At 28.9% G+C, this 23,816-nt stretch overlaps 5 protein-coding genes across 10 annotated transcripts; 3 read left to right on the top strand and 2 right to left on the bottom strand.

Moving 5' to 3' along the window:
- The first annotated feature begins 6 nt into the window (after positions 1-6).
- On the top strand, positions 7-6,088 carry LOC128963779 (A-kinase anchor protein 9-like). 4 transcript variants are annotated; one of them, XM_054310305.1, is made up of 7 exons: positions 7-351; positions 1,677-1,907; positions 2,057-2,137; positions 2,392-3,092; positions 3,213-3,275; positions 3,386-5,497; positions 5,586-6,088. In XM_054310305.1, exons 2-7 carry the CDS (start codon positions 1,693-1,695, stop codon positions 5,858-5,860), a joined length of 3,447 nt encoding a protein of 1,148 aa, XP_054166280.1. In that variant the 5' UTR covers positions 7-351; positions 1,677-1,692; the 3' UTR covers positions 5,861-6,088. The 4 variants fall into 4 exon arrangements, with proteins under 4 accessions (XP_054166280.1, XP_054166281.1, XP_054166282.1 ...); XM_054310306.1 differs by having other exon boundaries at positions 3,219-3,275; XM_054310307.1 differs by lacking the exon at positions 3,213-3,275.
- A 283-nt stretch (positions 6,089-6,371) lies between these two features.
- On the bottom strand, positions 6,372-7,234 carry LOC128963796 (transcription and mRNA export factor ENY2-like). Of its 2 annotated transcripts, XM_054310328.1 has the most exons (3): positions 7,172-7,234; positions 7,023-7,088; positions 6,372-6,956 (listed from the first exon to the last, which is right to left on the bottom strand). In XM_054310328.1, the coding sequence occupies exons 2-3, from the start codon at positions 7,062-7,064 to the stop codon at positions 6,696-6,698; spliced, it is 303 nt and encodes a 100-aa protein (XP_054166303.1). In that variant the 5' UTR covers positions 7,065-7,088; positions 7,172-7,234; the 3' UTR covers positions 6,372-6,695. The 2 variants fall into 2 exon arrangements, with proteins under 2 accessions (XP_054166303.1, XP_054166302.1); XM_054310327.1 differs by lacking the exon at positions 7,172-7,234 and having other exon boundaries at positions 7,023-7,163.
- Positions 7,235-7,394: 160 nt separating this feature from the next.
- LOC128963784 (PHD finger protein 14-like) lies at positions 7,395-11,279 on the top strand. Of its 2 annotated transcripts, none has more exons than XM_054310314.1 (11): positions 7,395-7,619; positions 7,685-7,912; positions 7,974-8,224; positions 8,294-8,349; positions 8,420-8,531; positions 8,608-8,947; positions 9,007-9,192; positions 9,253-9,359; positions 9,411-10,111; positions 10,172-10,304; positions 11,040-11,279. In XM_054310314.1, exons 1-11 carry the CDS (start codon positions 7,574-7,576, stop codon positions 11,175-11,177), a joined length of 2,298 nt encoding a protein of 765 aa, XP_054166289.1. In that variant the 5' UTR covers positions 7,395-7,573; the 3' UTR covers positions 11,178-11,279. The 2 variants fall into 2 exon arrangements, with proteins under 2 accessions (XP_054166289.1, XP_054166290.1); XM_054310315.1 differs by having other exon boundaries at positions 10,172-10,280; positions 11,040-11,277.
- A 1,312-nt stretch (positions 11,280-12,591) lies between these two features.
- LOC128963615 (myotubularin-related protein 12-like) lies at positions 12,592-14,648 on the top strand. The gene is made up of 2 exons (XM_054310129.1): positions 12,592-12,933; positions 12,996-14,648. Exons 1-2 carry the CDS (start codon positions 12,796-12,798, stop codon positions 14,646-14,648), a joined length of 1,791 nt encoding a protein of 596 aa, XP_054166104.1. The 5' UTR covers positions 12,592-12,795.
- A 2,064-nt stretch (positions 14,649-16,712) lies between these two features.
- On the bottom strand, positions 16,713-20,661 carry LOC128963780 (serine/threonine-protein phosphatase 6 regulatory ankyrin repeat subunit A-like). Its single transcript, XM_054310310.1, has 5 exons — positions 20,344-20,661; positions 19,908-20,293; positions 17,929-19,857; positions 17,787-17,870; positions 16,713-17,707 (listed from the first exon to the last, which is right to left on the bottom strand). Exons 1-5 carry the CDS (start codon positions 20,401-20,403, stop codon positions 17,032-17,034), a joined length of 3,135 nt encoding a protein of 1,044 aa, XP_054166285.1. The 5' UTR covers positions 20,404-20,661; the 3' UTR covers positions 16,713-17,031.
- Positions 20,662-23,816: the final 3,155 nt, after the last annotated feature.

Below are 23,816 nucleotides of genomic sequence, written 5' to 3' on the forward strand. Positions count from 1 at the left end.
ATGCAAATGGTTTATATGTGTTGTAAAGTGTTGTCAATTGAGAGCAAAACATTCACTCACTTTCTCTATGTATTTGTGTGTTGGCGTCAGTTATGTAACATTAAGACCAACACATGTATTGTTGTTGTTGTGATTGACTCTATGTTTATAAATAAGTGTAACTCTATTACTATGTGTTATGTGTTAGCAGTTATACCCATAGAAAGCAATGCAAATGATTAACACATTTAATGAGTGAATGTCTCCATAACTGACTAAAGCTGTTATTGTTTACAAACAATGATTTAATTGATATATGAATATAATTGTTGTGACCCATCAATGATAGCCATTATACTCATGACAACAACGGTATGTCTTTAATATGACATGTTTTGAATGACCGATAAATTTTCATATCATATCAAACATAACTATAGTTATATCATATCATACTATATGTCGACTTTATTAACCAATTCAAACACAAATCACTTATTATATTGAATTTGATTATAAAACAAATTATTTGTTTGTTTATTCAAATAATTTCTAATAAAATATAATATTAATAATAATTATATTTGTATTAATACATATGATATTTAATAATTAACTACAATATATGATATTTTTGATATATGTATGATATTTATCATATTTTTGATTTAGTTTGGTTGAGAAAAGTTATCTAAAAGGCGTTATGCCTTATATTACTTAACCTAATCCATCATAACATTGAAAAGTAGATCAGTTTAAGTATCGATATAAAAATGTTTAGAAAAAGACATTAAAAAAGTAGTTTTAAAATATATGTTTTGTTTGGACACAAGTTGTGTATTTTAAACATTAATTATTGTTGATTTACACTTTTTATTTGATGTATAATACCGGTGCATATATTGTATAACCTAATTGTATTAAATAATTATTGTAAGTTCAAGTAGTGTTGCCAAACACTCAACAAATTGAGTACCAAAACACTTGCAATTTTAATCATGTTTTTAGTTAAAGTAAATTAGTTTTTTAAAAATATGAAATATTAACTAATATTAAATTTTTAACTAATTATCATCATTAATTTTCTATAAAATTAATTGAATATAGTTATTTAATTTTTAAGATATCTTTAATTAAAAATAAAAATTTTGAAATATTTTCAAATGTGGTGTTGGTATCACTACTCTAAATGTAATTGTTTTGATAGCAATTGAATGTCAATATAAATACATTTGCTAATTATTGATGATTTAATTTTAGATGACCATGATCATATTATTTATCATCTTCTGTTTTATTTAATATTTATTTACAGACAGTATAACATTTATTTCACTTTAATATAAAATAGTTGACTTGTATTGCTATTTATAACTTATTAATAAATGAAAATATGAAAAAATATAATTAGATTTTATTATAGAGTCGAAACTTTAAAAACTTAACATAAAAAACAAATTATTATACTATAATTACTATGATTAATAAATAGCATTTTTAGTTATTATAATAATTTTTTATAGGATAAAATTTCAGCAAATTTATTAGACCTTAGCATAATATACATTATTTTCTTATAAAGTTTGAGAGTAATTATTTTGAATTTAAATTTATTTTAACTTGAAATATGAAGATAAATATTTGTTTGATAATTGAAACAATTTTAGTCTTATTTAATTTGTTTTATATGATTACAGTCAAGTAATTTATTTGATGAATATGAACGGCAATATTGAAGACAAAAAGTTAAGTAATGGCAGTGAAGATAATAAACTGAATGATATGGATCTCAACGAGAGTGAAAAATGTAGAAATATGATCAGTTATTGTTCATCACCCATTGGATCCAATTCACAGTTTCTTATAAATCAAGCGGACAATGATTTACGATCTACATCACTGTCGCCACTATTCCAAAACATCCAGAAGTATATCTACTAATAATTTTAATTACTAAACACCACTATTTTATTTAGATTTCACTATATGTTTATTATTTATTTAAATTATATCACATATTGAGTTTTAGTTTAATATTTTTTGGTTTTTATTTGATTTGAATGTTTTGTTCATTAAGTTGTAATAATTGGACGCAAAGTCATCTATCATATAATGCACCGACACATGAATCAAATGAACCCGACATTGAAAATATTGAGTGAGTCTTGATTTGGTGACAATTTTTTGTGCCAAGACATGCCTATTGCTTGATTTAATAATAAATTATTTATTGGGGTTTTGGTTTGTATTGTATTGAATTGCATGAAATTTGACTCTTTATTATATTTGCATTTTAGCCATTATTAAAATGATTAGACATTTTGCATATTCACTGTATAGATGCTATTTATTATATTGTATTTATTTAATTAATTATTTATACAATTATTTAACAAAAACTTGATTAAATAGATATGTGGCGCAAACACCTATTGAAAATTCAAGGCTTCTCCATGTTTTGTCTGATTTGGTGAAGACATTTATTGATACCGAACACGATATTCAAAAGCATTTAATAGATATGGGAATTGAAAGCAAAACGACTAATAAAGAAGATTTATTACAGAGTTTTATGTCATTAAATGATGACATTAATGACAGACTTCATGAAACTTATGAGTTGTGTGAAGACGGACCCGAATCAGCTCATAATTCAATCCCATTATATTTTACATCTCATACGAGTCATACTTCACAAAACAATGAGGTGGAAGAGGATGTCGTTTTGGGCGCCAGTCGACGACTCAGGACAGCTGTCGACCGAATTCTTAAACTGTTGAGTGAAATCGTATCCAAACAACACGAACACGACTTTAATTCACTTCTTAAGAAAAATGAAGAACTTCTTACAGAACTTAACGAAGAATGTGTTCGACGAAATAAATTGACGGCACAATTGCTACAAATTGAAGATCGGGTCAAAAGTCTTGAAATAGAAAAGACAACTCTAACTGAAAAACTGATTGATTATAAAGAAATAAAAAGACAATTAGAAATAATGAGAATCAAAGTGAATGATCTCGAGTCCGAACGAGACAAATGGATTAATGATAGCAAACGTCTTGAACAAGAAAAGTGTTCATTTGCTCAGGGATTACCACAACTACAACAAAGTAAGTCTTTTGATGGTATTAACTGGTTATCAATACTTTTAACATTTAATTCTTTTACTGTCAAACTTTTGGTGATTGGTTTCTAATTATTTAATATCAAATTTCATATCTTATTACAAGATATAGTCACTAATAATAGCACTGATATCTCTGCACAAAACACTGCACTGTTCACAAACACAGGTTTGTTTGTCATTGCATTCAATCTAATGGGAATTTTTCTTATAAATTACTTAATTATATAAAATTTAATTATTTAATTGTTTCAACAAAAAAATGAATAAACAATACAGAATTGGTTAACGACAACGACTCGCTTAACGGTGATGTTCTTCAGCTACAACAGGAACGCATCAAACTATTGCAACGAATTCACGCTTTAACTCTTGAATGTGAACAACTAAAGAGTGAAAGAGACGATATTGTCGATGATAAAGGAAAAGAAAGCGAAGACTTTATGGCTCAAATTGAAGCCAACGAGAAGAATATCTTAAGTTATCGTAAGTTTATTGAAGAACAAACACATGAACGGGAAATGGAAAGGGATGAGTATCACAAAGAATTATCGGCACTCACTGAACGTCTTAAGGAAAAAGAGAAAAGTGAATCTAAACTAAAGTCACGTTTTGAAGAAATGGATACTCAGATCAGTTGCTTAACCGAAGAGAAGTGTTATAAAGATAAACAGTTAGACGACATCATTGCAAGACTAAAACTTGCTAACAATGACATCAATGATTTGAATACAACTATTAAAAGATTAGAAAAAGAGAGCGAAAAAAGCAATCAATTAGAGAGACAATTACGCTCTAAGATTGATGGACTCAATGAAGCACTTGAACTACAAATTAAAATCAATGAAGAATCACAAAATGATATGTTTGCCAATAATTTGTTAGAACAGATTACTTCAAAGACACAAATGTTGCAAAATACATTGAGATCAATTGATGGTGATAGTGAATCAGAACCATCATCAATGGAGTGCTCATTTAGTGACATTAGATTACTCAGTGAAAAGTTGAATTCATTAAATATATGTATTGATCAGCTTTTGACACAAAATAATACTCTTAAACGCGATTTAGAGCGAAGTAAATGTGATAATAATAAAGAWTTTCAAGAATTGTTTAAAGAAAAACAAAGTCTTGAAAGAAATTTGACCGAAATTTGTCGATCAAATGATTTATTAAAAGAAGAACTCAATGTTAAGCACAAACAGTTGAGTTCATTAAAGTCCAAACTCGAGTCAGCCATTGATTCTTCAGACATGAGACGTATGTTTGAAGAAATTCAAAACAAATTGATATCTGAAGAACAAAAAACAAAAGCCTTAGATTTTGAAGTGATATCATTGAGACAACAAATGGACGAAAAGAACAATAAAGTTGTCCAACTTATGGATGAACTGAACAATATTAAACAAATGTCCAAAACTTTAGAAAATGAAAAATTTCAGTTAATTCGCGAAACAAATGAATTGAGATATAAATTAAAATCAAAAGAGAGTTTAGAAAACAATTTGACTGAAATATTTCGATCAAATGAATTGCTTAAAGAGGAACTCAATAGTAAACACAAACAATTAACTTCATTGAAGTCGAAACTGGAGTCAACTGCCAACTCATCCGATTTGAAGTATATGTTTGATGAGTTAAAACACAAACTCATATCTGAAGAGCAGAAAACTAAAAGATTAGATAATGAATTAGTTTTATTAAAACAACAAATTGACCAAAAAAGCAAAAAGATATTGCAATTGATCGATGAATTGAATGATCTTAAAGAGCAGCTAAAGAGGATTGAATTAGAAAAAAGTCAATTGATTCATGAAAACAATGAATTAAAACTTAAATTAAGTAATAAAGAGAGTTTAGAAAGAAATCTAACAGAAATGTGCAGATCTAATGAAATATTAAAAGAAAAACTTATTGATAAACAACAAAAACTAAAGATATTAAAGTCTAAACTCGAAGTAAATGCTGAGACGTCTAATATGAAGCATATGTTTGATGAATTGAAAACTAAATTATTAAATGAAGAACAGAAAAACAAAGATTTTGATTTTGAATTGATTTCACTAAAGCAACAAATGGATTGCAAACAAATTAAAAATATACATTTAACCGATGAATTGAATAATATTAATCAAAAGTTAAGAGCTTTAGAAGTAGACAAAAGTCAATTGATGCGAGAAAATGATGAATTGAGACTCAAAACAATTACCACTTCATCCAAGGATAGTCCTAACGGAATATCATCGCAATTGTTGTGGAAATTAAAACGAGTCATTAGTCAGAAAAATGCATTAATTCATCAAAAGAAATACTTACTCCACGTTTTGGGCGGATTTCAGTTGACTGAAAGGGCAACTCTTGCACTGTTAGCTAATATGAATGTTACAGGTATTGATAAATTGATTATTAAATTAATTAAAAACATTATATTATTTATCTTTTAATTAATATACCGTAATATTGTCTGACTTATCAGTTGACGACGAATTACCGCCCTTTCAGAGCAGCAAAAATAAATTCCGAAGTGTTGTCTATTGTGTTATTGCGATATCAAGAATGAAATTATTAGTAAAAAAATGGAACTCAAGAACTCATTTGAAAAGTAAATCCAAAACAAATATATCGAAGACAGTGAGTACTCACTCATTGGGCGCCACTAATGAAAGACAAACAGATTCAACACTTCAAGAGTTTGTCAATCGATTGCAGAGACTTCACGACACACTCGGTCTGAGAACCGGACAAATATAATGTCAAACACAGTATAGTATAATACAGTAGTATTTAAAATATAGATTTTGATAACTACAATATTAGCCAAATATTATTACCCTAATTGGTGTATATAAAGCAATACAGTCGGGAACTGATTTGAGGACACATCGGTGCCAAAGATGTTTATCCTTTAAATCTGAGTTTTATTTGAATGACAAAAAAATTAAAAATATATTTATACTATTTATTAAAATTATTATTATTATCTACATTACATACAATATAAACTTACCGTATGTTAGCTTCAGATAATCATATAATTTTAAATGTTTGCATTTGCTATAATTTATTAATTTATTTTTAAAAGTCTATTATAATACTATTATAATACTATTATAATACTATTATAATACTAGATTAGTTTGTGAATATATTCTCAAATATTATCTTAAATTAGGATAAAATTAGTATTTTAATGTTGAGTTTTATCATATAATATATCTTATTTACTATTTGAGAAATATTCACCAAAAGTCTAGTACAATAATAACTACCAGTAATAATGCATTTCTAATATAGATTTGATATTGTTTTATATTTTTTTATTAATCGAAATGTAATCAAATAGTTGTAATCATTAGACAAACCATCGAATGACAACCCAATGGTCATTGCATTCATTATATGAACGGTTCCTCAAATAAATCTCTTCGAGTCTTTAAATCAGATGCCGACTGTAAATACTAAAATTTTAGTTTTTTATTATGAGATTTTAAATAAACAAATTTATTGTTTTTTAATATAAATACAGTAATTGTCTTAAAAAGTTAATGAATCAACAAATATGCGGCACTTTTAATGAATTAGTAATTTACTTATGATTGGCTGACAGTTGGTTAGTCAATGATGTCTTAATTTTTTGAAGCAATTCTCGTTTCACAGAATCGGGAATTGATTGTCGGGCTTTAGGTGTCACCTCTTGGATCAGTTGGTCAATAGTAATATTTTCAACGCCAACATCACGAACAACATCTTTACACTGCATCACCACCTGATCCCTCCATCCGCACTCCAGAAGTCTTGTTCGTAACAATTGTATCAAACGATCCTTTTCTCCGGATTCAGTCAAACTCTGTTGCCATCAATAAATGGACACAATTAAGACATTTTAATTTTAAATGTAAACCCAAACAAATACCTGGTTTGCCATTGCTTTCAAACGTTTGTCATCTCCAGACATTTGTCACGGATTTGATAATAAAGACTAAAATAAAATAAGACTTTTGGTTAAAGAGATATTCAAATAGCAATCAATTGTCAGTCAATTAAATACATTATTATTATTACATTCAAGTCATTCAAACAATGTGTTTACAATCAAGTCATCAATAAATGATGACTCGTTTGAATCAATCATCAATTGGTTTGTATTTGTTTACATCAATCATATGAATCAATACAATTAAAACTGTAATTAACTATATTATTGTCAATTTGTATTAATAATACACAAAATCAATGATATTTCAAACCAAATGATAGCATCAATTGGTTGAGTGAAGACAAGTCAATAAAGACATCATTTGTGTTACAATTTGTTATCGATTTTCATTCAAAACATTTGAATCGACTCTTGTTTTTCAAACATTTTAAACAACAATTTAATTGACGAGTGATTGCATTGAATCAGAAAATACATCACATTTGAGACCAACTGGTGATCTCTGACATCACACCACACCTGACATTATGCCAAACGATGATTTGGGTCTTAATTTTCTTTACAAAACAATGAGTAAGTGTTGTCAGTATTTGATTTATTAACAATAAGATTATAATGGATGTAATGGTGATCTACAGTCGAAAGAGATCCCAAGAAACGGAAGGTAAAGCCCGTCGAAAGTCTCTTATTTGCCACAGATTTGGATGACAGCGATGACGATGAAGAGTACGTACCAAACAACGCACAGGACGACGACGAAGACATAAATGACGATTCCAGTGATGGGAAGAGTGATGATAATGACGACGATGACGAAGATGACAGTGAAGAAGATTCGGATTCTCCACGAAAGACTATTACTGAATGTATGTTTAAATAAATTGTGAATTATTTTTGAAATAATGAAAACATTTTAATTTATTATAGCAATTGTTGGTCAGGGAACAGCTCTTCAGCACTCGTATAGTACGACATCCATTCGTGTCTGTAGTGTTTGTTTGGGAGATATCTCAAGAAGTGATGATGAGATTGTTGAATGTGATTCGTGTGGAATATCTGTTCACGAAGGATGTTATGGTATTACATCAGATGACACCGAATCTGTTCACTCCAACACATCTTCAGCCTCAACTGAGCCGTGGTTTTGTGATCCGTGTAAGGCTTGTGTCTCTAATCCGGTAATATATTTATTCCATTGTATTTTGTATTATATTTTAATTATTAAATATATATTTTCTAATTAAAAGTATTGTGATTTGTGTCCAAATTCTGGCGGAATCTTTAAGGCAACAGATGTTGGCCGGTATGGTATTTGAATTATCTCTGTATTTGTTTTTAAATTATTGACATCACATCTACTGATATGTAAACAGTTGGGTACATATGGTGTGCGCTCTATACACACCTGGAGTGGCATTTGGAGACGTGACTAAACTAATTGGTCTAACATTGTTTGAATTACCATATTCTCGATGGGGACATAAAGTGAGATAATTTGTGTATTTATGTCATATCAAAGTAAAAGAGATTTATATTTTTAATCAATTGATTTGCATTATAGGCCTGTATTTTATGCGAAGACGAAAGATTGAGCCGAACAGGTATTACCGTTGGCTGTGACGCAGGAATGTGTAAATCATATTTTCACGTGACATGTGCTCAACGCGAAGGTCTTCTTTCAGAAAGTCATTCAGTTGAAGACGTGGATCCGTTTATTGCTTATTGTAAACTACATGCCGATCGGTCGACTGTCAAAAGTAAACGACGCAATTGGTTGGCACTTCAGTCCAAGTTTAAGGCATCACTTAATGTTATCACAAATGAAAGAATTAAGAATAAACTGAATTTTCAAAGAAAAAAGTTTAAAGAAAATTACAATGAATTAGAGGGAAAAGTTTGGGGTTTGTTAACAAATTATTTTGATTTTTAAAAATTGCTATAATTATTGAATTTATTTTAGTTCCAACTCAGAAAATACCACGAAGTTTGCAAACCTGTCCATCAGCTATGAAAAGACTGATCAGAAAAGCAGAATTACTTGGTTTGAGTCCTCAAACGCATATATTATCCAATGAAGTGTTAGATATCCGTCGCAAATGGCATGTGGCGCCCGCCTTCTCACTTGAATTCATTAGCTATTATATCGGTTTGTTTTTTCGGAAAATCTATTTTATCTGAATGTAAATTATTTTAAAACTCAAAACAGATCGAAATAACAGAATGTCTTCACTTCATAAACGATCCGAAGAACTGGTGTCTCAGAATACACAGCTTAAAGAGGCGGAGAAGACCACACGTGTTGCTTATGAAAAGGTGTGACAATTGATTTTTTAAATTTGTCTTTATTTTTAATTTTTTTATTAGTGCGTACAAGAAATGGATCAAATTAAAGAAGAAGCTGATGATCTAAGAAATAAGTCGAAGACTTATATTGATTTATTGAACCAATTATCGAATCAAAGCTTACAATTACCAAAGATATTGGAAGTAATAGAAACCAACAGAAAAGATAAATCATCTTTAGATGATTCGAAGTCAAAACAATGTTCTGTAATCAAAATAGTTGAATGTGGTATTTGTCATCAAACTAAAGATCAGCATCAGTTGGCTTTATGTGATTCATGTAAACTCTATTATCATTTGTATTGTTTGGATCCACCACTAACTCGAATGCCCAAAAAGACACGATTCGGTGGCTGGCAGTGCTCGGAATGTACAGAACAAGAACTGGAATCACAAGAAAGTGATAACGAAGCCAGCAATCAATCGACAACTGATGCACCGCGAAGACTACGAGAACATGTGAAAGGACCGAATAAGTTTGAACCCGACGCAGGATATTCACCACTACCTAGTCTTTCATTATCAACACAATCCGGTAAAAGGAAAAGGGCTTCAAAATCGAGTAAAAAGAAAAAGAAAAAATCTATTATTGAAAACACTTCTAAAAGCAATTCGTCGGAATCATACACTAAAACAATGACAAACACTCGCAAACAAAAGGAAAATGAAGWKGAAATGTGTTTTGAATGCAATCAATCAGCCATTACTCGGGAAAGGGTTCAGTAAGTAATCGTAGTTTTAATTATTTTTTATGAATTTATAAATGATTTGATTAACAATAGATGTGATAATTGTCACAATAACTACCATTTGAAATGTTTGGATCCACCGATGAAAAAGACACCCAAACAACGGGGTTATACGTGGTTTTGTCATCACTGCAACCAATCGGTGAGTCAAAGAAATCATATTACGGTAATTGCATATTTAGTGTATATAAATAGYCAAAAAGTTATTACAGTAATTAAAAGCATAACTACAGTATTATACAGAATATATCATACCGTAAATGACCGGCAGATTTGTCATTGAGAACTACAGTCAATGAATAGTGGGTTTAGAAACCATTGCGTTTGAGTTACAATTAGTTTTAGACTTTTAATTAGTTTTTATAATTGTCTCATATCACTAATTAACTAAATTATAATTTACTTTTTTAAGACGTAATAATAATTACAGTACAATATCATTAATTTTAACATAACATTGTAAATAATTAATTTATTGGGAATTTATTGGGAATTTATTGGGAATTTACTCAAATTTGGCAAAATTGTCATTTAAAAATGCAATAAAAATTGTTCACCCTACCCTATACCCCAAGCTTCTTCTAGATTTTTGCTATTTTACCCCAACCTATACCCACCTGAAATCGAAAACTTTTCGCAACCCTGTAATAGACATACCGTAAGTATTTACCGATTACAGGCATTGTTTAACATTAAAAATGCTATGTATAATAGTGATCACATTTTTCGCCAGAGGGTGGCGGGAAATATGAATATCTTGATCTTATCATTTTATATATTGGGGTAACGCTTTAAGTTGGTATTTACGGTAACTGATAAATTATAGTGAAATTTACAATAAAAAATTTCTGAATATTTTATTTGTAATTACACTAAAAATTATTTTTATTTTGATATCAAGGATAATGAAGATGACGATGAAGATGATGAAGAAGAAGAAGATAATGATGAGGAGGACGAAGAAGAAAATGAAGATGAGGATGAAGAGGCAGAGGGAGATGTCGAAGATAATGGTTTGGAAGATAACGACACGGATTAAGTAGAGAATGAAAAATATATTTTATTAAAAATGTTATTTTGATTGAATTACGTGTTTGTAATAGAAATTCTTTGAAGAAATAGTAGACAATTATAAGATTTTTTTTTTGAAATTTATTCGATAAAAATACTGTATCTTTTTTGTAAACATATAAATTCTTTATTATAACAATTTATACATATTTTTATAAATTTTTAACAAAATGTTTAGTATAATATATAAATTATACATAACTATTACAGTATAATGTCTATACAAAACTTATTACCGGTAATTACTTAACAAATATAAAACCATTTTTATGATACAATATTATCATTTTGGTGTTTAAATACCAATTATCTTCTATAAATATTTGCTAATTTTTTTGTGGACCACTCTATGACAATATGATATTAAATTATGTGTATTTCGTGACATATACTGTAAAATATAATGATTTACTATCATTAATGAGTTTTGCGAAAATGTGACTAATAATAAATATAAATTTCAAAATTATCTAATGTATTGTATTTGTAATTAGAAAAATTCATAAATAAATTGTAATTCAAATTTTGTTGTTTATTTTAACTGACATTTTTGTTGTGTGAATTAAGATTTAAACGGTTAATATAATAACTTTTTGTGTTGTTTACAGCATTGGTATTACAAAAAAAAAAAAACTATTGTATTTGTGGTGACCAACACTGATCTGAGACACTAATCATTGTTTAGTTATTTAAAAAAAAATCAAAATTCAAAAATAATTCTACATCTTTAAAATCATATTAATGCATAATATATTGATTAATTTTTTTACATAAATTTACAATTATTTGAAAAATCTAAAGTTAAAAAATACAAATCCTTAACTATAAATTTCTTATAGTAGTGTTGTTTAAAAAGTTTTTATCGAAATAATTTTAAATGAGATAAACAAATAATTTTTAAAAACTAACACAATATCATAATAATGGATATCATATGAATAGTGGGTGTAATGCAACACTTGTTAACTATTATTAAAATACAGTCAAATTTATAACCAAACATACAGTTATTACAGTATTAATAATTATATACTGTATGTACAGTACTATTAAATTTTATATTAATATCAAAAGTTGCATTGTATTTATATTTTATTTATAACTAAACCCGTTATAAGTATCAATTAAATTACATTAACAATAATACTACAGTGTATAATAAATATTAATTTATATTTTAAAATTATAGTAAATATTTATCTCATTTAAGTATTACAATTTAATAAACATCTAAAATATTAGTAAATAATAATATATTAGTAAGTATTTGTTATACACTGTAACCTAATATATTAATATACTGTACATAGTATTGCTGTAGTATTACTGTATTATTAAAGAAATTATAAAATAGTTATTTAACTTGAAATCAATGTTTTAGTTATGTGTGTATTGAGTGTCAGTCATATATAGAGTGCAATGAGTAGTGAATGTAAGACTCGTGTTGTGTAAGCAATGAATGTATGAATCGCTTAACAATTAATCACATAATCAGATAATCATTGGATTAAATGAAGTGATTGTTTGTTAACTGAAGACAATCGACAATACAATTATAATCAAAGTGTCATCAATTGTCTGCATCGATGGCTCGCAATCCGAGCATCAGTTCAATGATTGCTAACATCAATACAAATAAGAAGACTTCGTTCAAGTCTTATATCGATTTGGATATCAAAGACATGAATAACTCTGAAGACAAAGAGTGTGTCAACACTGATGAGGTCGTGTCAGTGATGACTGTAATTGTTTATCGTTTAACTAATGATGTTTTGAAATGTTACAGATGTGGACCACTTTAGATGAGAACGGAGTGACCACTGATTTAAGTAAAATCCGCCGAAACTCATGGCTTCCGTTGGACTCAAAAGATCGCAGAGTTATGACTCGCAGTATGTCTTCAATTGGATCACTAATGAATGACACCATCGATGGCGTCAACTATTTCTATAGTCATACTCGACACCGAACTGGCATTTGTGGTCAATTGACACTAAATACAAATGGTTTAATGTTTTTAAGCTATACATCGCAGGAACCAAATGACAACAACTCGAAGACATCGACCAATTCTTTAAATAATTTTATACCATTTAATAATGAGAAAAACGCTATTTTTCAGATTGATTTGTTAGCCATCGATGATATTAAAGACATGAATGACAGTAACTTCATATCAATGACAATCTTCTGTTGGAGTTTACGTAGTATTCGTTTTCAAATGAAGAACTGCGACCAAACCCGACGTATTGTCGATAAATTAAGACGTTTGACGACACATAGTATTGCCAGAAAGTATTCAAAGTTAACTAAATCATTGAGAGATAATTACAGTTATATATTGAAAGCCGATTGGATTCAATTGGAGGGACATTGGAGTGAATGTTATAAATTAAGACTAACTCAATGTAATGAAAACTATCAATTGTGTGATTCTTTATCACAAACTTTTGTTGTGCCCAAAGCTTTAACCGATCAAATGCTGATCTCTCTAATATCAACACAAACTCGAGGACAGAGAGTTCCTGTAGTTTCCTATATTTACCAGAAAAATGGAAATCTATTATTAAGAAGTTCTGCATTTGACAATTACGAAGATTTGAATTCGTTGTTAAAGGATATGATTAATCCATTGCGACAAATGACTATCGATAACATTTTACCACCACTTGTTGTTGTTGAACAATGTTATGATAAACTTCGAGAGACGTGTTTTTCCAGTCAATTTGGTGGTCAATCAAACGGTAGTTTAAGCAAAATAGGAAAATGGATTTATTATGTTTGCAGTGCACTTAAAGTTGTTCAGAATGTCGTTTATATCATCAAAAATGAATCCTCTGTTGGATTGGTTGAAGAATTTGACAGAGAGTGGAATTGTGTGATCTCATCATTAGTTCAAATAATGATTGATCCCAAGAGACGCACATTTGCCGGCTTTGAATCACTTATAAGTAAAGAATGGCTATATTTGCCGGGATTGGCATTCAGGAAGACGGGTGCCATAAATATAAATCACATTTTGTTCACTTTATTCTTGGATTGTGTGTCACAATTGATAATTCAAAATCCATATGCATTCGAGTTCAGCACATTTTATCTCATTTACCTCTTTGATTGTCAATACATTCAAATAGTGACACCATTTTTACCAAATGCAAGAAAAACGTCAACAAAAATTGGTTTAGAGTTTGAACCAAAATGCGGACAATTGAGAGAAGGTTTGTCTCTCAACGAACTAATGCTAATTAAAAATCCAGTCTTCAGAAGACATAAACCCATTGATACAAAATCTAATGATTTGAAACTGAATGCACACATCAGTCAAATGCACTTTTGGTCAATGCTTTACCTCCGATGGCAATCAACACCCAATTTAGAGCATTTATCGCCGTTTGAGATCATTTTGTTAAATGAATTACAATCACGAAACCAGTTATGAATTAATTGTTGTATATTTATCCATATATTTTAATCAAAAGTATTTATATCATAAGTTTTATCGTTAAATATTTATAAATATTTAAATCATAAGTATATTCTATAAATTATATGTTATTTGTAATGTTTTGTCTACTTAGATATAATTGATGTTAAATTTGATAAATTTATATAAATGTAATGCTTTTTTCATAAGACTATTAATGTAAAAATGATGTATTTATTTACAAATTGCTTTAATAAGTAAATTATTGGGAAATTTGGTAACTAATGTATTCTTGACGTGATTTGATTTGTGGCACATATTGCTTGCGTACGCAATGATAATCATTTGCGCCAAATGGTCGACCACTTGATCGTTGTTCGGCCGCTGAGCGATAACTGTCGCCAAATCGATCACCAATTGGTTGGACAGTGGCTGACATTTGCGCTCTTTTATTATACAAAGTATTGCCAAATGAAGATTAGAATCAATTGGTCCCTCAAGAAGTGAGAAACGGATGCACGCATTGAGAACCAATTGGTTGTCATCAATGAGATTAACCAAAGTATTTAACCATTGAGTTAATTGTCGTTTTGTGATACCATTGCCTACAAAATATCCTTTACTGATGAGTGCGGCACAGAATTTGGGCGAATCGGTGGCCAAAGAGGTGTCCAGTTTGATGTCATTTGATAGCGACAAATGATCACATGTTAACACATACTTTGCCGTACAGTTGAGTAGTTCTTCGTTGTGAAGACTGAGTGCTAATGATATCAATTGAGACATAAGATTACATTGTCTTTGGTTTAGAGGCCAACAAAACAAAGTATTGATGAACTCTTGGCTTTCACTATCACTCATATGTCTAACGATTTCACTTAAATAGTAAAACAAATAAAGTCTTTCAATACATTTGTCTTTGCCTTCAATTTTGGTCAACAATTTGTGGACCAACTCTGCGGTCGACGATTCAGACAATTCAATGGATGACTCATTCAAACGATAATTACTTATCATTTGAGTCAATGTGTCTCTAATTTCTGGATATAATTCCATTTATTATACAATCAATTCATTAATAATATAATTAATAATAAATTATTATATAATATATATAATACAGTATTATAGAGAATATCATACAAAACAATATAACCTAAACATTGCTTTCAAATATAATTTAGTGTTCATTACAATCAAACAAACCCTTAGAGTAGGCAATGCCTGTCTGTATAGCAAACAATTACACAGTCTATTACAGTCTAATAAGTACAGTACAGTAGAGGTTGGAACCGAAACGATTCGGTTTGAGGAACCGTCTAAAAACCGGAACCGTAATGGTTTCGGTTTAAGTCAGACAGTTCCGGTTCGGTTTCATTGACAATTCGGTTTTAGATACGGTTTTTAACTTATATTATAATTAATTAATCTAATAAAATACTTATTAATAAATATTGTAATATTTAAATTTATTATTACAAACTTATATTTACTGTATTACAGTTATAATTAAAATACAGTAAATATAAATTTAAAAATTTAAATGTACCCTTCTAAAATTGACATGCAAAATAATATTTTTTAATTTAATTAATAATTTAAATAAATAACGGTTCGGTTCTGATTCCAGTTTCTCGGTTCCGGTTCGAGAAAATGGCTCGGATTCCTATCTCTACAGTATTACTAAGTTATTAGATTACTTTATCTAACACAAGGAAAACTAAATCAAAAACATAGTTATTATTTGAATTAAAATTATATAAAAATATGTGATGGGTCTATTTTCTATACCCAATAAAATAAAATTAATAAACTAATCAATAAATTGTTACAATTAACTACTTTATACTTAATTTTATTTAAAACAAATATAACTTACAAAATCTTATGACATTAAAGTTTATAACATAAATCGACTCATAAGTAATATTAAACATTTTGAATGCATAATTTAACCAAGGTGCTATTACTAAAATGTATGATAAGTGTTAAAAACATATAAATTAGATTAGAATTTTTATATAAAATCATATTAATGTAAAATTGTATCAATTGAAACCTATCCAATATAGTATAGTATATTATATTATATAATAGTATACAATATTTATAAATCTATCCATTATATCGACGGAATTACAGTCATTTAAAAAATTCAGTAATCGTTTAATTTTAAATTAGAAAATAACATGAAATATAGTAATTAAGTGTCGGATCTAAAGTTGAGGTATTTATAGATATTGTTGATTAAGAAAATTAACGAAACACTAAATAAAAGTACTGTAATTACCGTAAATTGTGATATAACACTATAATACCGTAATATTATACTTCAAGTTATGGTAATTATCAATAATAACAAAGCCATAAGTGACTAGAAATGAGTAAAACATGTGTTTTAATAGAAATCAGAGTCAGAGCTGTTGTGAGCTTCGGATACGTTATTGAGAGAGACATCGGGAGTGTTGTTATCACAAGAGATTTGAGCACTTTTTCGTTTGATAATTGATTGCCGCGACTCTAGAGTTGAGGCACTTTCCATATCACACAATGATTTGGTTCGGCTCTGTTGCAGGTTTTGTGGCTCCACTTCTATCAACATAATCGACTCAATAAGCATCAGACAGTCGCCGACTTCACTATTTTTGGCACAACATAGTGATGGCGTCAGTCCCTCAGCGTCCACAACATTGACCGACGCGCCCGTCAATAATAACTCTTGGGTCAGCTTTACTAAGCCATTGGCAGCGCTTATATGTAAAGGTGTTTTGAGATCACCATTAACTGAGTTGACCAAAGAATGGCACGACTTTAACAATTTTATACCACATTCTTCTCGACTATAAATACAAGACAACTGCAAAGCATTGTTTTGCTTATTGTCTATCGCTTTCACGTTTGCGCCTTTAGATAGCAAATACTCCACTGTTTCAATCAGTCCTCGTTTAGAAGCATACATCAGTGGTGTCTGACCAGCGCTGTCCACACTATCGATATCAACACCATTACTAACAAGGATGTCCAATATCGTCATATTGTAAGCATTTGCCATACAAGCAAAGTGTAAAATACTCCTAAAATTCATTAATAAAATACATTATTAACAAATTTACAATAATTATTATACAGTATTTATCGGTATATTTATTTTACCTGTTTTTATTGTCCATTAATAATAAACTTTCAATTCCATAATGAGATAACAAAGATTGAAAACATTCAATACTCGATGAGAAGCTATTAAAAAACAATTAAATTTGTGGTTAAACATAAAATGATGACATGAATGACATACGCGGCCAAATGCAAAGGTGTTGTTTTGTTTCCCTTAAATTGTTTCAATGTTTCGAACTCTAATAAAGTACTTAACGCTCTGTTCTGTGATTTAAGTGTTGCCCAATGTATTGGAGTCAGACCTTCATTATCTGTAAGAGCTTCTGGGGTTAGGTTTGGATTTGCATTCAATAAGTTCCAAAGGATATTGTAGTGTCCAATAGATGCGGCAAAATGATAGGCACTTTTGCCATTTAGGCATCGGTTTTGAGGCAGAGCTCCATATAATAACAAAGATTTGACGGATTCCTCACAGTTGGCATAAATGGCATAGAAAAGTGGCGATCGTTTTTGAAAATCAATGGCATTTGGATTGGCATTTCTTTTCAATAAAAGCTCGACACAGTCAGCACCCGACTCATTGAGTGCGGCCAACATTAATGGTGTTCGTCCTCTGTTATCAGTAATATCAATATTTTTGATATAATTCAAGAAAACGTTAAGAGTATCACGAAATGCAAACTGTGCCGACACTAACAGCGACTGATTTATGATATGAGAAATAAATTTAAGGCTCGGATTATCAATTAAGAAATCTAATATAATCTTCACACAAATGTTATGCTCTCTGAATATAGCGTACTCTAAGGCCTGTCCGATGTCGTGATAAAACATTTCCATTAATAATTGAAGCGCTTCTTGTCGGCCATAAAAGGCAGCGCAATGTGTGGGCGAAACAATCATTTTGACATCTTTCCAGTCAAAAGATAATATCAAAGATTGAACAGCACTGGTATTGCCATTGGCTGCGGCGTAATGTAAACAAAGATAACCGTTATTATCGGGAATATCAGCTTTTGCTCCAAATTCTAACAATAGGTTAACACATTGATTGTCATCTTCTTCTTGAGCACAAGCAAAGTGAAGAGCAGTCATACCATTGATATCGCGTTCATTAATATTAAATTTTTCTCTAAAATTTCTGAGCAAAAGCTCGAGACATTCAGAGTTGTGAGCAGAGGAGGCGTAATGTAATAACGATCGGTTTGAGGCATCTTTAAGACGTTCGGGTAAAGGCATAAGTGATTGCAGGCATTCTATGTTTCCGGAATATGCGGCCAAAAAGTGTGCCGTTCGGCCACAGGTATCACAAATTTGGGAATTAGCGTTTGAGGCCAACAATCGTTTGGTGGCACTCGAGATACCAGCAAAAGACGAATAGTGCAATGGACTCATACCGTTCGTGTCTATTAAATTGACATCAGCTTTGGCTATGGATAGCAAGGTATCAACAATTGATGTGTGTCCGTGAAGTGAGGCATAATGTAATGGTGTAGCCAACCATTTATCCACAATATTAGGATCAGCTCCGCATCGAATTAAATCAGAAATTCTGGTTTGTCCGCCATATTTTGCTGCAAAATGAAGCGGAGTTCTACCATATTTGTCGCGTGAGTTGACATCAATATGAGTTTTATGAATCGTTAATACATCCAAAGCACTGGCACCTAATGAAGAAGCGGCAGCCAAATGAAGAGGTGTAATACCGTTATGATTAACACAACCCAAATAAGCGCCCCTTAAAATTAGCTCATCCAGTATGTCGTCCTGTCCATAGATTGACGCCCAATGAACTACTGAATTACCGTAAGCATCAATGGCATCGATTTTAGCGCCCAAATCCAATAATAACTGAAGAGCATTAATTGATCCTTTGGCTGCAGCCATATGTAATGGTGTCATTAGATCCTTGTCGTGAACATTCACTTCGGCCCCTCCCTTCTCAACCAGAAAGCGAATGGCATCTGTATTGTCAACAACGGCTGCATAATGAATAGGTCTTCGCTCGCATTTGTCAAAAGCGTTGGCCTGAGCTTTGTTTGTCAACAGAAATGTTGTCAAATCCAAGTGTGAATTGTAAACCGAGTGATGTAAAGGAGTGCATCCCATCCTATAATTAAATAATTTGCTAATTAATGAAACAATGTTTATGTCACCCACCGATCGGAAGTATCGATTGAGTTAATCCGTGGCAGTAGGAGTCGAGCGCATTCAAGACCATTGTTGGCGGCGCACACGTGCATCGGAGTAATCCATTGACGGTCGCGTGTGTTTGCATCGGCTCCGTTGGCCAACAATAGAGAGACGATCTCGTCTCGGTTGTTACGACAGGCCCTATGGACAGGACTAACCCAATCATTGTCGCGGGCATTGACTCGTGCGCCCGACTCTATCAATAGTTCAACAATTGAATAACAACCGAGAGCTGCAGCCAAATGAAGAGGTGTTCTTCTGTCGACATCACATCTGTTGACATCTTCTTCATTCTCTATAAGACGAGTCACTGATAACTTGTCTTTCTTAACAATAGCTTTCATTAACTTCGGCTAAAAACAAAACCCATAAATAAAACAATCAAATGGTTAGTCATTAATACCTGTTCTCTGAGGCTTAAGATATTAGGTCTGCGATTGTATGCCATTTCAGTGACAATCATTGCATACAAATTGTAATCAAATGTTAATTCAATTTTGATTTCAATCAAATCAAACGCTTCAAGAAATGACAACTCATTGATGGTGTTGTCATCATTAGTGTTGATATCAATGGCTATTAATGCTAACAATAAGCCATTGATTTACGTAATGATTGACTTAATAAGTAATTAATAAATTAATATAACATTAATTAAACAAATAATCAAAACGTAAGACACTATTAGTCGCCAAAAGTGTGTATTCAATGCATTCAGTGTTGTATTGCTTTGGACGGCAAACGCGTTTGAATTGATGTTTACATATATTTTATACAATAGATGGCATCATATCGTTGTTACTATTGATTTGACTGATTCACTGATTCACTCATAATATTAATACATTTAATTTAATAGTTTCTTAACATTATATGATTTATTCTCAAAATTATATATAATATTTATATCAATAGATATACGATATGATAATTAATAGGTTAACTAATGAAATTTAGGTGGGTGCTTTTAATTTATATTTTTACATTACAATCAATATAATTTAGGTAATATTAATAATATACACTATTATATAACTACAGTATATAGGGTTTTCAATTAAATGTAATTATTATAAATTTATATTATTTATAAATTAGATGAATGTAAGGTCTAATGTGAATGAAAATTTAAATCTTAATAAATATAGATTAAACTTAAAATTAAAAACAATAATTTTATGTAAATGTATATATATTAGTAGTTTTAGATCAAAATATCACTGGTTTCAGGTTTAAGCAAAATTTTGGTTTTAGGGGGGTTAGGGTGGGTTGAAATGAAAAAATTTTCAAAGAATTTTGGGGTATAGAGTGTTAAGTGTACTTTTTTTAAACTACAATTTTTTTCAAAATTCAGGGAAAGGGGTTAAGAGATAATTCCGAAAAAATTCTAAATTTTAGTGAGGAGTCATTTCTCTTTGTTTTTTTAGTGACAATTTTTCCGATTTGGTCAAAAAAAGTGTCATGGTAAAATCACAATCACAATCTCRATCTTACCCTTTGCTTAACCCTGAATATATATGATATATACTGTACTGTATAATATACAGTATATATGATTTAACAACTATTATAACCATGTTAATTTTTCTATTGTATCTATTATTTGATATATAAATAACTAATAGAATTATAATAAATGCATTATAACTGTTAAATTTTGCTCTTTATTGAAAATTTAGTTTAAAATTTTTTATTTAATTGTTATATCGATACTAGAAGTAAATGTGAAAAATTTATATTAATATATAACTTATATACAGTATGTAAAGTTATATGATTTATATTATACAGTACTTAAAATGCATTTGAAAAACAGCAGATTAGATATGGAAAGTGGTTATTGGGTTATGCAATACATTTGTAGTACAATATCATACCATTTACAGTATATTTTTGTGTGGGTTTTTACAAATAAAATACAGTAAATGATAAAATGTTTTTTAAATAAAATATTGTTGGATTTTTACACTATGTATTAATTAAAATGATATGCTTAAAAAGGGAAAAAGCAAAATAATTAAATTAGTATTTTAAATTAATTGATTATATTTATAAATATATAATTATTTTCTTGGCTATATACTGTATATATATATATAATATATATAATTAATTTAAAATAATAATTTAGTTTAAAAGGAAAGTGCGGTCAATTTGACAAAAAATAAAATTGCATGACTGGACTGTTTGTTATTTGTTATGTTTTTTGACACTATTATTATTATTATTATAGAATATTATCAGTATATCCATAGTATATAAATTATAATAATCAAAGTTTATGATTATTAGAGAAATATTAATATTTTTCATATATTAATTTGTGAGGCCTTATGGTTGTGTTGGGAAGGGATGGACTTTCTAATTGTATTTTTGTTAAAAATAATTACTTTGTATCTAAATAACAGTATATGTTATACTGTATAACTATAATAATAAGTAATTAATAACAATTCCTGAATGAACCTGTACATAAATCATAATATTTTTCATATAATAGCATATTATATTACAGGTATACCAATATATGTAGTATTGTACATGTATTAATATAACCAATTGATCCATTATATATTACAGTAATATTGTATTGCATAAAAGCATACTATAGTATATAAATTTATATATATTAAATACAGTATTATAGTATGACAATACCAATACAGCCAATTGGTTATAAAGCACAATAGACCTGGACAAATTTTATTTAATATTTATTGACATAAATTCAATGATAAGCAGATTTATTATTTGATAGTTATAAGAAAATTAATTTAAGTCAATTAAATATTTTTTATATGTATAATATCATGATATGCAAGAAATTATTTGTTATGAATCATAAGTTATGATAGAGTAAATAAAAAATCATATTATAAGCAAATATATGATGTTAGCAAATTTGTGATATAATACAATTACCGTATATTATAATGACTATAATATTAAGTTATAAATAAATACTCAATTTTTTTATAGTTTATATTATATTTCAATGAGATCTAACAAAAAATATATTTAAAATTAAATAAAAAATTACTTGAATTAAGATTTGTGTCACCAGAAAATAATCTATAATTAAAACTTTTTGCAATTTTATTTATCAAATGAAAGCCTGAATGTCATAAAAAAGTATAAATAGATTAATATTAGATTCAAATCGATAGACAATCTCTTATAGCAAAATATGTGCTCAAAAACAGTTCAGATCTTGTCTTCATTGGTTTCAAACATAAAGTTGAGGTCACGAAAGACATTATAATGTTTGCCAATTCCCACAAATTTTAATGACAACCAAATCTTTAAATTTACATAACATTTAAATTTAATTGTATTAAATATTTTATTTCACTTAACAATCGTGTTTATTTGAGGACAACTTTTAAATTATTAAAGTAAACTATATTAACATAAAAAATAAAGTTATTTGCTTTTTTTGATTAAGCTATTAATAGTAGATTGAAATTATTATATAAATTTATGTATACTCAATAATAATAATATTCTGATGTTTGTGTGTAATAAAATGTATAAACTAATGATTCATAAAACTATTATACAAAATCAACATTTAAGTATAGTATAATGGTTTGACATTTATTATGTTAATTAAGATAATATTTTATTAAAATTTAAATATATTTTAACAGTTTATAATAGTTGCTATTAAAAAAACTTAATAACATAGTATCAGTAAAATTTATTTTAAATAATATTTGCAATTAATGTAAATTTATTATAAATAATTATTAAATATTGAAAATAAAATTTTCAACGCAATTTCAATTGTGGATAAAGTATTTACTTTGATTATCAATAAAAAGAAAACTTTAAATTGTTTTTTATAATATATAATAAATATTAAAATATATTATA

The sequence above is a fragment of the Oppia nitens genome, unplaced genomic scaffold (assembly GCF_028296485.1).
Source record: "Oppia nitens isolate AA-2021 unplaced genomic scaffold, nextdenovo-longstitch-racon4-pilon3 scaffold7_pilon_pilon_pilon, whole genome shotgun sequence".
NCBI classification, from domain to species: Eukaryota; Metazoa; Arthropoda; class Arachnida; order Sarcoptiformes; family Oppiidae; genus Oppia; species Oppia nitens.